Raw genomic sequence first — 16,346 nt, 5'->3', positions numbered from 1 at the left:
TTATGCAATCTCAGGCTTGAGCTTTACTGTCCAAATATGGCCTAAAACACTTTGATATTTTTTTTCAACACTTTGATATTTTTAACTGCATTTGATATCTACTTTGAACCTTGAGTTGAAACCAAATCATTATATTATTAATAAAACAAGGCAGGCCATTAAGATATAATACTTCACATTTTTCCTTTATGTACTTTATTTTTAATTAGTTTGACCAAAGCCATAGTTGAAAAAAGATTATCTGCATACATATGTGGCTGATCATATAAACCTGATCAAGGATGCAAACATTTAGTCTGTTTATGATCACTAAGAAGCTAAAGACAGACAGCCAATGAAGTAAGGTAACAGAAAATGAACCTAGTAAAGGACAGTTGTAAATGCTAGGTGAAACTGAAAAAAAAGAGAGCGAGAGAGACTAAAATGAGAGTGAGACAATATTGGTAAACTCTAATAAAAACTAGATACTCCCTACCTCTAACATTACTTCCAATCACTCGGATCAGAGTCACCCCTTCCTCATATAATCCATATGTGCTAATGTAAGTTAGAAGTTAATCTTTATATAAATGTCAATAAGAAATGTTTTATTATAATATAAAAGCTGTATTATCAGGACCAACTTTTTAAGGTTTATTAACTTGGGACACCTGGGTGGCTCAGTTGATTAAGTCTCCAACTCTTGGTTTCAACTCAGGTTATGATCTCATGGGTTGTGAGATAGAGCCCTCAAGCCAGGCTCTGAGCTTAGCAGGGAGGTTGCTTAAAGATCCTCTCCCTTGGCCCCTCCCCACCGCTCATGCATACTCTCTCCTTTTCTCTCAAATAAATACATAAAGTTAAAAAATAAAATAAAGTTTACTATCTTTGTGTCATATAAAAATTTGAAATAAGCTAACTATTAATGTTATATTGGTAATTATTAAATTACTTTACTGAATTATTTATAATTAGTTAGATTAACTGTATCTATTAGCTCATTCTTATCTGAAGACCTTATATCTTCATTACAAATGTAAGTATATAAATGTGAACTTTGTGAAAAGTAGTTCTGCTCACTGTACTAACAAGAATTTTCAAAATTTTGCTAATATACAAGCCTGTATGACCTTTGAAAAGATCTTTATTCTTTATAAAATTCATAGTCTAGATAGATAATATACATGAAATAATAGCAATATATAAATAAGACCAAGCTGGCCAGCTCAAATATGATGTTACCTATATAAAAGCTCACAGCAGAGGAAGATCTTTCTTTCCACTCCCACCATAACCTATACACACTTATACCCACCTAGAAAAAACAGTATTTTACTGCTTGCTTGTGAGGTCAAGGAACTGATTTTGTTCATTCAGGATCCCAAGAATACTAAATGACAGGTGGATGGATGGATGGACAGATAGAAGAGATGGTACATATTGTTACTTACATATATTTAAATTCTGAAGAAATTCATTGCAGGAGCTCATCCCTACAGAATCAAATCATTGGAGGAGTTCTCATAAAAGCAGTATTATTTAAACTAAATCCCCAAGGGTAAGATTTTTATGCAACTTAGCAGATGTATATAGAATATTGTCTCATTTAGATTGGAGATAATCTGAACCAAAATCTGAATTAATTTCAAAATACAGTTGAAGGAATACTCTTTTCTAATCAGTAAATTATCACATCATTTGAAAGCTCATTTGGAAGACAGATACTAGGATTCAAGGAATCCTGAGCTGCTGCCCTCTAGGTCCTAGATAGGATGAGAAACCCTAAGAAAGTCTGGAGATCAAAGTCCTGCCAATGGAGGGTGAGTTCTCAAGATCAGACATGTCAGAAATGGACAGCCTATTTTATGAAGAATATCAAAACTCCAGTAAGCTAGTGGAAAAAAAAAAAAAAAAAAAAAGCTGGAAAGCAAGTAGGATATCAGAAATCATGACAGAAAACCAAATATAAATGCCAGCGTTGAGAGAAATCCCATACGGTACCCCACCATGAGACTACAACGCCCTGTCACTCACAGAGAGAGTTCTTTCACCAGTCACTTCTGCAGCAGGACCAAACACTATCATTTGCTGTTTTGAAATGCTGAATGCAATGAGTGATGTTCATTCACTCACAGATTTATACAAACTATATTAGAAAATATAGCCACTGTATAACCATTATAAGATCCTTAAGTGGACTATTGCAAATACAATTTCCAGCGGGGGTTGAGGGGAGTAGGGAGAAAAACAAGGAGATTGTTTTTAAACAATTAAAAATTAGCAACTGCACCTCATTGCATAACAATATAAAGAAACAGATTTGCAAACAGCATCAAGATCAGTAGGGCCTTTGAGTCATAGTCTCAATTTGCGTCCCATCACTTTACCTGGCAATGGTGCTAATTTAGCAGGCATTGAGCTGTGCAGAAAGATTTACATGTAAATGAAAACAGTTTGGGGCATTTTGCTTTGCCTCAGTAAAAGAGAAACATCACTTTTCACTGGCACTACAAAAATAAAACAGAGGTTAACACAGAAGGATCCTGAGCAGAGTCCATTACCGGGAGAGCTAATTTGGCAGGTGAACCAAACTCTCGGAAATGATGGGCTGTGTTTCTAGGGAGCACTAATGAGTGTGAAAAATGCAGGTGTGAGAGGTATTAAAGGACAACATTCTGAAATTTATAGGAGGAAAATCACCAAATTAAGAATAATTATTTTATTAATAATATTGTTTAAAAATTATGTATTTCAAATTTATAACTAATATTTATATAATAAAATACGTGTTAATGTTTTAAGTTAAAATTAATTTTAAAAATTTAAATAATTAAAAAATAAAGAAGGATCTTATTATTACTTTATAATGCGGCACTCATCATTAGTGTGGATTTTTGAATATTCATTGTAGCTCTCTACCTCTCTCTGAGGATCATAATGGCCTGATCTTCACATCATTAGATTATAGCGTATTTTCTTAGCCATGTAGTTCCTATAAAGCCCAGTTATCCTGGAATGAAATTTCTTAATTCCTTCCCAACTACACTAAATACCCTTTACTCTACTACTTCATTCACTCATGTATTCATTCATCAGTGCTTACTATGTTAAAGGAATCATGTGAAACAATATAAGCCATACTGAAATGTGGTTAATCATAGATTTTTGTGCTCAAGAAGGTTATGGTCTAATATAAGATAAAATATATGCACAAATAAAAGCCACAGAAGACGCAACTTCAAGATATACATACCATTAAAGTATTGAGGAAGTTCCCTGACAATTCAAGGAAGAGAGAGAGGAAGAACAAGAATGAATAAATGAGTAAGACAAAAATGCCAATTGGGGAAAATAGAAAACTCTTTTCCTCTATGGAGTCTTCCCTATTCCATGTGCTAGCATGTTAGAATGGTTTATGTTCCATCCAGAAGCCTTGAGGTCAAGCATTGTTGTATATTCAGCATCTAGCTCACTACACCAGGCCTAGGGAAGGCATTCAGCAAATCTTTATTGAAGCAAATAAATTAATGTGTGAATTCTTCTGTTTGGTTTTATAGACACTAGCATGTGAACTTATGAAAACCAATGCATATATAGTCAACCCCCATTTCTTTCTTGTTGCAAAACTGGAAGAGAAAGAAACTGTTTTGTAAAGGCAAAATACATTCATAAGTGGCAACATCATTTAAATATTTAAGATGTATTTTTTAAAATTACAAAGATAAAGGGACCTATATTTTATAAGATTCTCCCCATTGCTTAGATGGAGTGGGGACAGTACCAAGATATCAAATTGGCACAATACACATAAAACTCAGATTTTGTTTTCTTTTTACTCTAAATGCATTTTGGTGCAAGCAATATTATGACCTTTCAAATGAAATTCTATTTTTTTTTCAGTTTGTGATTTCACTGTGCAGAAGTTCAGTATAATGTATTTTGAAACAAAAGGCACTGGAAGAATTATCATCTTGCTGAATATAATGTTTTTTTTTCACATTATTCTCATGTTCCAGACACCTAAAAATTTTCAAAATCATATTGAGTCCCTGCCTTATTATCCTATACTTTTGATCTCAGGAAAGCAATTGTTACTCGATTTTTTATTTTTTTATTTTATTTTTTTGGAGAGAGAGAGTGTATGTGTGAGCAGGGAGGGGCAGAAGGAGAGGGAGAGAGAGAATCTGAAGCAGGCTCCATACCCAGCATGAAGCACACTGCAGGGCTTGATCTCACAACCCTGAGATCATGACCTGAGCCGAAACCAAGAGTGGGATGCTTAACTGACTGAGCCACCCAGGCACCCCAGCAATTGTTACTTTGGCTGGCAACTTTGCTCTTCAAAAGTACCAAAACTGGGTATCAAAGTCTGGATTACATGTAATAATTTAAAAGTATAAAAAATGGTTTTTTTTTTTAAAGTTGAAAGGTAGCATAACATGAATTCAGGCTTGTAATCAAGTACTTCATGAAAAAATTTCAAATAAATTATTAGTAGGATCAAGATAATTAAAATTAATAATCTAACAGTCTGTTCTACTCACAGGAATTAACTATTAGAATGCTAAAGAGTTCCAAGAGATAGACTATTCTTCAAACAGATAAATCAGTTTCAAAGTAAAACATATTATCTCTGTGGAGGAGTCTATAAAAGTAAATATTAAATCACTTCTCAACAAAATAGACTCTTGCCAATAAATCTGGAAAATAACATTATTTCCAAACAAGAAAGATGTCTGGTTTGTTAGGCACCCATAAAGGATGAATGACATAATTAGCAGAATCAGCAAATCAGAGCACAGTATGTATATACATATAAATATACATATACATACGTACATATACACACACACACACACAGAAATCCTTATCCATAGACAATAATCACTTGTCTCCCAAATCACCCCATCCTTTGTCTCCCTTCACTCTCTTGTATAATCTATTTCCCCCAGATTTTGCCAAAGAGCAGAATTTGTGTCTTATTCATGTTTGTTTCTCACTTCCCCAATCCTGTTCTCCCCAGCATCTACCTATAACCATTTTTACATACAGAAAGAAATAAAACAAGTATTATTTAATATAAAACAAAATAATCATACTACAGATTGATTAAGGTTTCTAATTTTTTGCACCTTTTATTAAAAAGAGAAACTTGACATCACATAATTGGAAAAATTTCTACCCATTTCCAAGACAACACAGAAATTTCACTTTAAAATTCCTGAAAGTTTCCCTAAACAGTTCTACACATATTTGTATCTGGGAGTATATGTAAAGTTCCTGTCCCAATCCAGAATGATTTTCAGATTAGACACTTCTTACAGTTTGTATTAACCAACATGAACTTAGTAAGAAGCAGAAAGCTCTGATTTTGAGCTGTTACCATCTACCCACATCACAAATCCCTGATAAACTGTTTATTTCCTGAGGACCATATGTGCATAGCAGTATCAAAAACTATGGTGTAGCACAGGAAATCAGTGTTCACCCTACTGGAAATAAGATTCAATTGTTGAGAATTGGTGTCTAAACAGTATCAGACACATTATATTCACTTCTCTAGGCTTCAGGGACAGTGTAAGTTAGATAAAGTGATAAATGAGCAGTAAAGCATAGAGATTAAGAAGTTAGGCAACTACTGCAACTCACCAGGTAAGTGATTTTAGGCTAACGACATAAATTAAGTCTTTGTTTTCTCAATGGTAAAATGGGGATCACTCTATTTACCTCACAGCAGCCTTTGGGAGGCTTAAGTAAGATGACCCAAGTCCAGGATGCAGCATGGTCCCTAGCACACAGTAAATGCTCAGTGAAGCATAATGATGCTAAGAAGGAAGATGCTAGAAACATGTTCAGGTAGTTGGTGACCAAGAGATGGAACAAATGACCACAGCTACTCAGGTAGCTAGACAGAGAAACCAGAAATCATAAATAAATTAAGATAGAACCTGAGGAAACAGCCAGCCAGGCTTTGACACTCTCCCAAGGGAACTAAGCTACAGTGATAATGAGACTTGCTCACCCTATTTCTCATCATATAATATTTCCATTTTATCAATTGCCTCAATACTTAGAAACCAAAATAGTAATTAGTAATAAAATTTTCAAGATGGGAATCAAGCCAGTAGGGAAGATATTTTCCATTGTTTCTTGATATTGCTCAAATGATACCAAAGATCTATGTTTCTATTTTGACTGTAAGTAAAACTACCATCCTATACACAAAGCTCATGTTTGGTAGGACTGAAACAAATGTTAAACCACCCTAAACACACATCAAGTTGCACATACCTTAGCAAAACCCAAGGCTAGTCTTAAAAATCAGCTTATGTACATAAACAGAGAGCAGAGGCATTAAGATGACCAAGAATAAAGATTAGTAAGTGCATTTTGAAAAAAACTAAAACACTTCCTTAAATAAATATATATATTTTGGGGTACCTGGGTGGCTCAATCGGTTAAGCATCTGACTTCAGCTCAAGTCATGATCTCAGAGTCCTGGGATCAAGTCCCACGTCAGGCTCCCTGCTCAGTGGTGAGCCTGCTTCTACCTCTCCTGCCACCCTGCTTATGCTCTCCCTCTCTCTCTCAAACAAACAAAATCTTTAATAAATAAATAAATAAACAAACAAACAAATAGGGGTGCCTGGGTGAATCAGTTTGTTTAATGTCCAACTCCTGATTTCAGCTCAGATCATGATCTCAGGGTGCTAAGATTGAGCCCCATGAGGAGTCGGCTTGGGATTCTTTCTCCCCTCCCCCTGTGCATTATCTCTCTAAAAATAAATAAAATCTTTTTAAAATATTTTATTATATATTATATGTAGCATATATATCTGTGTGTGTGTGTGTATGTATATATAATATAAATAACAAATACAAAATTGTTATTTGTTATTTGAGGTTGTCCAAAACTGATGTATCACCAAAATTTGTATTTTTCATACCTGATTTAAATGATTTTAAAATCATAAGTAATTGACTACAAGATTATATATATATGTGTGTGTATTTATGTATATGGCAATATACTGTGTATATATGTACATCACTATATGTATGTAGTCTTATAAATATACATGTGACTATATCCAATGTTAACTCTTAGACTTTCAAAATCATTTAAGTTAATGAGAAAATGCATGAGGTTATATGCAGATATGGCTAGCTGCTTAAATTCTATTCACTATGTTATTTTCTTGATATTAAGACGTTATTAACTTTAATAGTCATTTTCAACTGTACAGAAGAAAATATATGTTAAACATTCACACCGATTTTAAGTACTATACCAATTTCAGAAATATTAAAATGTGAAAAATATGACTTGATTTGAAAAAGTATAACTATGGGGTTAGGTATTTTAAAATAAGGCACATTAAAAAAAAAGAAAAAAGAAAGAAACTTTAAAGAAAATATGTACGGATTTTTAAATGAATAATGAGAGCTAACTGATATGGTACAAATTAGGACTTGTACTCTGGATACCAGCAGCCCATAGATATTAAATCAAGCAAGAAATTGTGTGTGTGTGCTGCACACATACACATGTAATAAATATGTCATGGTTTATTATTTTTCACAAATTGTCACCATAGAAAGTACAAATTATTCACAGTAGAGTTAATTCCAAGTAAGCCAGGAAGCAGAAGTTTCCATGACAAATAAGAACAACTATATAAAACCCTACAGATATATGACCCATAACACATTACAGAGCATTGATTTCCCAGAGGCTAATGTAAAACTCATGTACCAAGTAACAGTTCTATTTTCATATTCTCCTATAACTCAAATCCATTCATGCTGTACAATTACTTTTGCATAATATATTTTAGTTATCTGAGTATCTCATCAGCAACAGCAGGAATTCTTATTTTAAAATGAGCATCTTTCTTTATGATCTTTCAATCTTCTTGACCATTTTTTAAAGTGTATAATGTCTTCAAAATTTTTGTATGCTTCAAAATTTTTTTCAAAAAAATTTTTAAATCCACATAAATAGGAAGAATTGCTGAGGAATTTAATTTGATGAATTAGATTACATTTCTGTCTCCAAGGACTAAACCCTACACATTTGATACATTGAAATGTTCATATTAAAAATAGGCAATAATCTCAAAACAAGTGAATTCTTTTGTTTAAGAGAAAACAACAAAATAATAGCTCAACTCACTTTTACTGGAGAAAAAAAATAAATGGATAGAAGGGTAGGATGGAAAGAGAACTGGCCAAGAGGGTTCTTACGCATGGAGAAAAGGACAAACAACAGTTAACTAACAAAAGAACAAAAACTAGACATTTTTTTTTCTTAGCTGTAGGCTCTAATCTCATCTGAGATCAGAAAGGAATTTAGTCTGATATGCTCAAACAGAAATATATTTTATCCATTCACAAAACAAGAATGGCAGAAGTTTTTATCCAAGGCAGTTCAACAACATGAATTAGTAACTAGGATATTAAACAGAGATCGGAGCTGGTTTCCTCAAGTCTGTCTACTTCTTAGAACAAGTTTTTATTTCACTGAAAAAAATGGAAATAATCTCTAGATTTTGACATCTAATCACATTCCAGACTACACTTTGTCTGCAACATGTATATTTCCCTTCTGCTCACAGTGGTCACTCTGATTTTTTTCTCGGATTTTTCCAATTTGCTTTCTTTCATTCAGCTTTCATTAAGCTGCAATTTGCTTCCTTCCTCAGATAAAACCTGCAATTTGCTTCCTTCCTCAGATAAAACCTTCCTCAGTTTTATCACTAGTTTCTTCAAACTAGTACCACTTTTGTTGTTTTTTACACCTTCATAGGAGCCTTAGATTCTTCCTAGGAGTTCCCTAAGCCTAAATTTTATATATATGGACTAAACTACAGACATTAATGTTTCAAAAAATTTTCACAGTGAAATAGATATTAAGAAACTATTGAGTAAGAAGAGCCAGAATGACTTGCCTGGACAATTCTCTTTCTGCAACGGTTCTCAAAATGTGGTGTGTAGATTAACAGCACGGGCATCATATGGGAACTTGTAAGAAATGCAGATTCCAGGCCCTATACCAGACCAACTGAACCAGAAACTCGGGGGAGTGGGGGATTGGAGATAAAGAAGGAAGAGGTGATTTTCACACATGATAAGGTTTGAGAACTACTGTTCTATTGTATTCCAACATGAGACATAACCAAGTAACACTTTCCTTAGTTCTAAACCACAATTCTACCTAGTGAGGAAAAGCATTTTCTGACTTTTTCAATAAAGCTTGTAGCATTTTCAGAACCATTCAGGCTACTCTTTACCTGATAATTTTAGTTAAGCATTAACCGCTCCAACCCAGGATTTAAAACTGTTGCATTGTACTTACCAGCAGAGAATAAGGGACATTAGTAGGATAGTGTGGGGGCACTTGAGTCACAGATTTAACCACAGAGGTAATCAGGTCCATACTTCACAGTCAAATCTTGCCCCCAAAGTGGTTTGTCATTTTATAACTGATTTTTCTCATGTCATTTTTTTCCCCAGATACCTTTATCAATGAATGTGTCAACCTTTCTGGCATACGACCAGCCCACAATAAGTTACTGTGGGGTGCATCATGAACTTCTCTCTCATAAGTCCTTTGAAACGAATGCACAGGAAGATACGATGGAAACACACCTAGAGACTGAGCTGGACCTGAGCACAATCACAACAGCTGGCCAAATCAGTGACCATAAACAGCAGCTGACTTAACTGAGCTAATTGATAGCCAAGGGTTGCCACCAAACTTTGTAACCTCAAGGACAAAATGAGGAAGATTTGTTCATTGTGGACTCTAAAAGCAAAACACAACAAAAATCCCCTGTTAAACAAAAATCCAAGATTTATTCATGAAATAAAGAAGACATGAATTGTTTCAAGTCTACACTTTGTAATTAGCTAAGTTGTGCAGTATTTTTTTGACTTAAACAGAGTATGACCCTGAAAAAAGAAAAAGAATCTTTTTTTTTCAAAACTCATCCTACCTACCTGTAAAAACTGTACAGAGCTAATGTATTTTTCATATTGTAAAGTTTCAATTATAGAAACAACTGGTATGTACAGTACCATAATTTAATTACATTTTACTTTACAAACTTTACACATTTCAGTTTCTAAAATTTTAAATTAACAAAATATTATTTCTTGTGTTATTCAGAGTTACTCAGTTTTGTAGGGACTGTTTTGTTACTGCTTTTGTGCCCAGAAACCTTGACTCTAAAATTCTGTGCTGTGCGAAACATGCACGATTTTTATCATGCTTACTGCGTAGAATTTTATCTACTTCTTCCAGAAATAATACATTAACCAAAAAGGATTTAATTGTTGAGACTTGTAAGAAGTTCTTCAATTACATAGGCAGGATTTTCTTATAAATGAAAAAAAAATCAAAGATTTTTTTTAACACTTCTCAGACTTAACTGTTGCCTTGAATTACAGCCTAGTTTCTAAGCAGTGAAATGTAATGATAAAGAGGGATATTTTAACAACATATTTCTGAATGAATTGACTCATTATTTCATTCTTTTGAGTAACCCATTGTTAAGGGTAGGGGGAAGCATGGACAAAACATCACTGGAAACAAAGGCCGTAACCACAGCAACAGACTTTGATACACTTAAAAGGTGCAGCTGCCAGTGACAAAGAAAAACTTGTTACATCTCATTATTTTCAGGCCAAGGTGGGAAGGATAGAGCATAATAATTGTACAGTAGCTGATTTTCTCCTAATTAACCTAAAGTGGTTTACCTAAAAATAACCATCAGTCAGTGCAAAATGTGCCTGGTTTTTAAAACAACTTTTCATTTAGAATTGTGAGGCTATATTTGGGAACATCTCAAAGGAAGTATGTGAAATTTTTCACTTTGTGCGCTACATCAATTCTCTCCTGGGGAAGAAGTTAAAACTTTTGAGAGCTCATTCCATATAGATATCAGCCATGGTGGAGAACTTTATAACTCAAATAAACTGTAAACATCCTTAATATGTTCTAAATTGTTTATATTGCCATCCATAATGAGATTCACCTCTAAATTATCTGGAAAATAACCCAGAGTAATTTGAAGCCACCCCAGATCATATATTGATTATGTAATTGTATTATAAAGTACATTTAAATGAAATTCTGAAAACCAACTTTTCAGAGGATGAAATAATCAACTTGTTTCTGCTGTTTGCTTGACACAGATTATTGTTTGAAACTGTTGTTATTTTATCTCTGGTATTCACACATTCTTTTGTGTATTTTTAATATAAAACTACAAGTTTCAATTGCTGTTGCACTAGGAGAAATGCTTTTTTTATGTTGTCATTTTGTATTAATAACATCAAAAATAGGCTGAGCAAATGTCAATCCAAAAGGGTCAAACACAATCAAAAACAATGAAGAAGAGAATTTGTCAAAAACAGCATCAAACTTTCAATTTATTTCTTCCAAAGAAGTTATATCTACAAAAGTCTAGTCTTATGCTGATTTTTCATGGCAAATTGAAGAGCAGCTTAAAGAAGAATGAACTGAAAAAAATGTACAGCAAATTTTTGTTGGAAAATATACACTCAGAAAAAAAAATTGGAAGAAGTAAACTCTTCTTACTAATTTAAGTGAAACTAGATGTCTATCAACTATTTAGCAAACCAGATTTTGTAACATATTTTGCATAAATTGTTTGCTATTCAAAATTTTTTATCATTTTACATCTAATCTTAATGTTTATTTTTTCTGATTTCTAATTTCTTTGCAATATATCATTGTTAGTATTCTTAATCCTCTACATTGAGGTTTTGTTTTGCCCAGTTAGCAAATTTATAGAGGATTAGTTATAAGCCATTATCGTGGGCCTGAAATTGGATGCAAAATTTTATTTATTATATAAACCAAAATGTCATTTGCAATTTTTTTCTTCTTAGAAGTTGTCCTTGCAACAATTCAAACATTTTTTAATTCACATAAATAAGCATTTTATATCTATTTCCAGACATTTTCAAATTGATATATAATTTTTAGATATACAAGGTTCCACGGAGCTTCACAAATACGTGCTCTTAACATCCTGAAGCAAACTTTCTTTCTTAAACATTTTAAATTCATCTAAAGTAAATAAGTATAAGTAGAAGCAGTCATCTTAGACCACAGCTCTGTGCATCCGAAGACTTAATACAGTAAGAACCAAATAAACTAAGAATTTTGAATTTCTCATATTTTAAATTCAACCCAAAGGATCTTTTACAAGAAAAAAAAAAAATGAAGAAGAAGAAGAAGATGCTGGGTTATTTGTTTGCATAATTTTTATTCTGCCATGTTCAGGGTCTTTGGGGTTGGTGGAAAAGGAAGTGAAAACCTATTAGAGGAAACTGTCTGGAATCTTTATCATACATTTGCAATTTATATATTTGTGTCTAAAATCCTTAATTATAACCTATCTTTTTCAGCGTTCATGAATCTCTGATTTCCTCTTTCTAACCACCCTGCCCCCAGGTCTCCCTGCCTGTCTATTGCTCATTCATTTAAATAACAGGAATGTTGATGTGTTTGGAGTTGAAAAGTGCAGTTTGACCCAGCATGGTTACACTATAGCAGTAGCTGCAACAAATGATATATTTGTGCAGTGTTTTGAGGTTTACAAACCACAATTTACCTAAACTATTTCATTTTGTCTTCAAAACTACCCTATGAAGACACATTAATCCCAGAGAAGTAGTGATTTACCCAAGAACACAAGGCTAATAATTGGTGGAACTGAACCATTCTCAAAGTTCAGAGCCTTTTAGTTTTTCCACTGTATTAAAAGCCTCCTCTCCAATAGAGCCAGAGAATTTCCAGAGATAATGAACAGAATGAAAAAAAAAAAAAAAACGTTTGTCATGTTGTTTAATCCCAACTTAACTCAGTTCTTCTATCTGTATAATATACGAGCTAAATGAACTCTTTCTGTGTGCTACTCTGGGCTCTCACATTAAAACTCTTTGTTCAAAAAGTACAGGAAGTCATAGATTTCTTAACATATTATATCATTTGTAAATGTGAAGATGAGTTGCTTCCAAGAAGTGGATATATGTAGACCCAAGGTACGGACATAAAATGAAGAAACACAAGGAAAGAAACCAAAGACCATCTAAATTGAGATTGTGTGGGTTATAAAACAGATCCACAGTGCGAGGTTCAACACATGTTCAACACATGTTCAACGGAACACATGCTCAATTCAGAACTAATTGGGAAGACCTTTATAATTTTTCTTTTTTTTTCCTTTATTTTGTCTCAGCAAGAATACTTCTTAAATTGTGAATTTTTTTAAAATTCTGAATTCTTATACCTTTCTTAATAGAGAATAATTTTCTCTATTCCTCCTACTAAAAATGAAATGTAATTTATCCAAACTGATGTATAGATGCCAAAACATATGGTGACAGGCAAACATAATTTTATTGATCTCATTTTTATCAAGTGTCTATCCCTACTCCCTCCTGAATGTTCCAGAAAACCATAAAATGACACAGATTTTAATGTAAATTACATTTTTTTAAAAAGATTTTATTTATTTATTTGACAGACAGAAATCACAGGTAGGCAGAGAGGCAGGCAGAGAGAGAAAGGGAAGCAGGCTCCCTGCTGAGCAGAGAGCCCGATGCGGGGCTCGATCCCAAGACCCTGGGATCATGACCTGAGCCGAAGGCAGAGGCTTTAACCCACTGAGCCATCCAGGTGCCCCTGTAAATTACATTTTTAGGAGGAAAGAAAACTTGTCTATATTCAACATTCAAGACAAATTTCATAATCCTATTTGAAATCATATCAGGCTCCACAAAGTCCTTGGAAATAACAATATTGCTTTGCAAAAGTATTTTCTAAAATAAACCTTTGTATATGGGAGTAAAGACATATATTTCATTTTGTCCGCTTCTGACTAGAAGACAGATACCATCTCTCAAAATAAACATTCAAAATAAGAATCTGAAAGCATGATGATGCAAACTATTAGTATGCTAAAAGAAAGAAAATCAGATGTATGGGGTAGATGGCAGCATATGAAGGAAAAAGTGGTGGGACTGAGAGAAATCTGGCCTCAGGAGAAAGGGTGAGAAATCTCTAAAGCAGATACAGTAATATCTTATACTGACAGTAATATCTTATACTGACATACCTCTTAATGGTTTAACCCTGGGTAATAGTATAACAACTTCCTAACACGTAAAAAGTCCCAAGGTCTAGATGGATTGGTTATGCAGTAAGAACACAGATGCGCTGGTCTTTCAGTAAGAGCTTCTAACTACTGCTATGACCTTCTCAATGCACCACAACTGTCCCTAACTAGAGAGGTACCAAGGGCAGGGAATCCAGGATCTGCGCTTTCAAAACTCTGACATACCCACAAGGGTAGAGTAGACTGACAATCAACAATCGCGCTTCGTTTTACTATCAACTCTAATGGAGAAGAAACATTTAAAAATATACCAAAGTAGTGATGGGTTATTTTTAAAGTTCTCTCATGACTTGCATTATGATTTTATTGTGAGACAGGAGGCTACTTATGTTCAACATTTTCTAATTTAGGGTAGAATTTAGATTATTTACCTTTCTTTTAAGAACAGTGACCTGAAAGCAACAGAGTGCCTCAGCTGTCTAGGATTTAGAAAACTCTTGAGTTTCTTCCTCTTCTTTCCTGAACATTTATAGATTTCGTTTTATATGTGTGTCTTACTGAAAAGCTAAGTGAAAATAGGTTTTGTATAAATCAAATAATATTTCAAATGCATCAAGGGACCTTGTGATAAAGGATCCTTGAAGTAAATCCTTTTTTGTTTTCTAATCTGAAACACTGTCCACTAATTTATATTTTGTAAGTTGACTGCAGTATATCTTGTGTTACATAATGCAGCACGCTTGTACTGCATGGCCTTGAAGGTTCTATGATGCAGTCTTTGCCTCAGGCTGTATAAAATGAAGGACTGACACTAGGTTTTGAGCAAGTCTATAGACACTATAGTGTGATCATTTTCAGTCATTTTCACTTATTGAGTTTACCTGGATTCGTGTGAAAAATAGTATTAAGATAACATGGATGGATAAAGTTGACAGTTTTCTTTTTTTCTATTTATTGGTTTAAACTTGTGCTACCTATCATATCTTCAGTTATTATTAAGAGCAAATACCTGGGCACCTGGCTGGCTTAGTCAGTAGAGCATGACACTCTTGATCTTGGGGTTGTGAGTTCAAGCCCCACATTGGACGTAGAGCCTACTTAAAAAAAAAAAAAAAAAAGATCAAATCCTTTGGGTCTGTACTAAATTTACTGAATCAGAATCTCTGGAGCTAATAATCTCTGATGCATGCTAAGTTTTGCAAAATACTGTTCAAATGAATTTACTTTCACAAAATCATTCAATTGCTTTTTATTGTAGTCTAAAATTATTAATTCTTGTGCTTTCTTGTGCCAATGTGATCCTAGTTTGCTAAGCCTGGCTGAACATTTTTCCTGACTGGAGGAATGCAAAACAAAGAACAACTATACATAAAATGGTCAGGTTGTTTCTTGACAGATTGTGTTGTTTATAAATTTTGTTCCCCATTAGTTTTTTCAACACCAATATCTGAAAACAGTCTTAAATCAGCTGGGTTATTCACTTACCTAAAACTTATTATTTGCTCCCATGGATAATAATATAATAGCTGAAAGCTAGAGGTGGGGAAAGAGAAAAGAATTGATTTATGATGTATCAGCACTGTGCTGTCCTCATCTCATTCTCAAACCATCTTAGGAAAGAGGTAAGATGACCATTTTAAAGAAGAGGAAAATAAGGATCATGGTAGTTTAATAATTTCCCAAAGCTCATACAAGAGAGTCAGATATTCAAATCCAGTTCATCAGACTCTAGGGATGTGCTCCTATCACCTTGGAGGCACTGTTTTCAGAAGTGAAAAGACACCATAATCAATATAATTAGGCATATATATTATAATAGTGGATGTGAAGACAGCAGAGAAAAAAATACACCTTCCTATTCTTAAACAGAAAAAATTGCCCAAACTATTTCACACTGTGTAGAGATTTCCTTCAATATCTCAAGTCAGCAACTTAATAGAAAAAACGTTTGTTACTTTCTTGAAATTTTATACATTGTTTCATAAAAGAAGTGGTCGATTAAAAGAAAAATCCTTCAAAAGATACTCCCAAATATTCATGTTGTATTTTCATTTCCAACTTCCTATATAATATAATCTTCAACTGGCAAAAAACAAAGGTTGTCCATTGAAGCAAAACCTCTATAGTCAAGAAAGCAACCATGTGCAAATGACAACACAAAGACCAATAATCTATAGTCATAAAATGTTAACTGGCAATGATATGGCTTGGGGT

At 33.6% G+C, this 16,346-nt stretch overlaps 2 protein-coding genes across 2 annotated transcripts in view; one reads left to right on the top strand and one right to left on the bottom strand.

Annotated features, from left to right (window-relative positions):
* LRRTM3 (leucine rich repeat transmembrane neuronal 3) overlaps positions 1–9,705 on the top strand; it is a gene marked incomplete at both ends in the record, with an annotated part of 161,772 nt that extends 152,067 nt beyond the window's left edge. Inside the window, one exon of the mRNA XM_080823685.1 lies at positions 9,496–9,705. Coding sequence (XP_080679811.1) covers positions 9,496–9,705 — 210 coding nt within the window. The remainder of the gene's footprint in view (positions 1–9,495) is intronic.
* Positions 1–16,346, bottom strand: part of CTNNA3 (catenin alpha 3) — a 1,754,201-nt gene that overhangs the window by 1,133,367 nt on the left and 604,488 nt on the right. The window lies entirely within an intron of this gene.

The sequence above is a fragment of the Martes martes genome, assembly GCF_963455335.1.
Source record: "Martes martes genome assembly, chromosome: 14".
NCBI classification, from domain to species: Eukaryota; Metazoa; Chordata; class Mammalia; order Carnivora; family Mustelidae; genus Martes; species Martes martes.
Note: the sequence above shows the minus strand (reverse complement) of the source record. Positions and strands in the feature narration are given on the sequence as shown.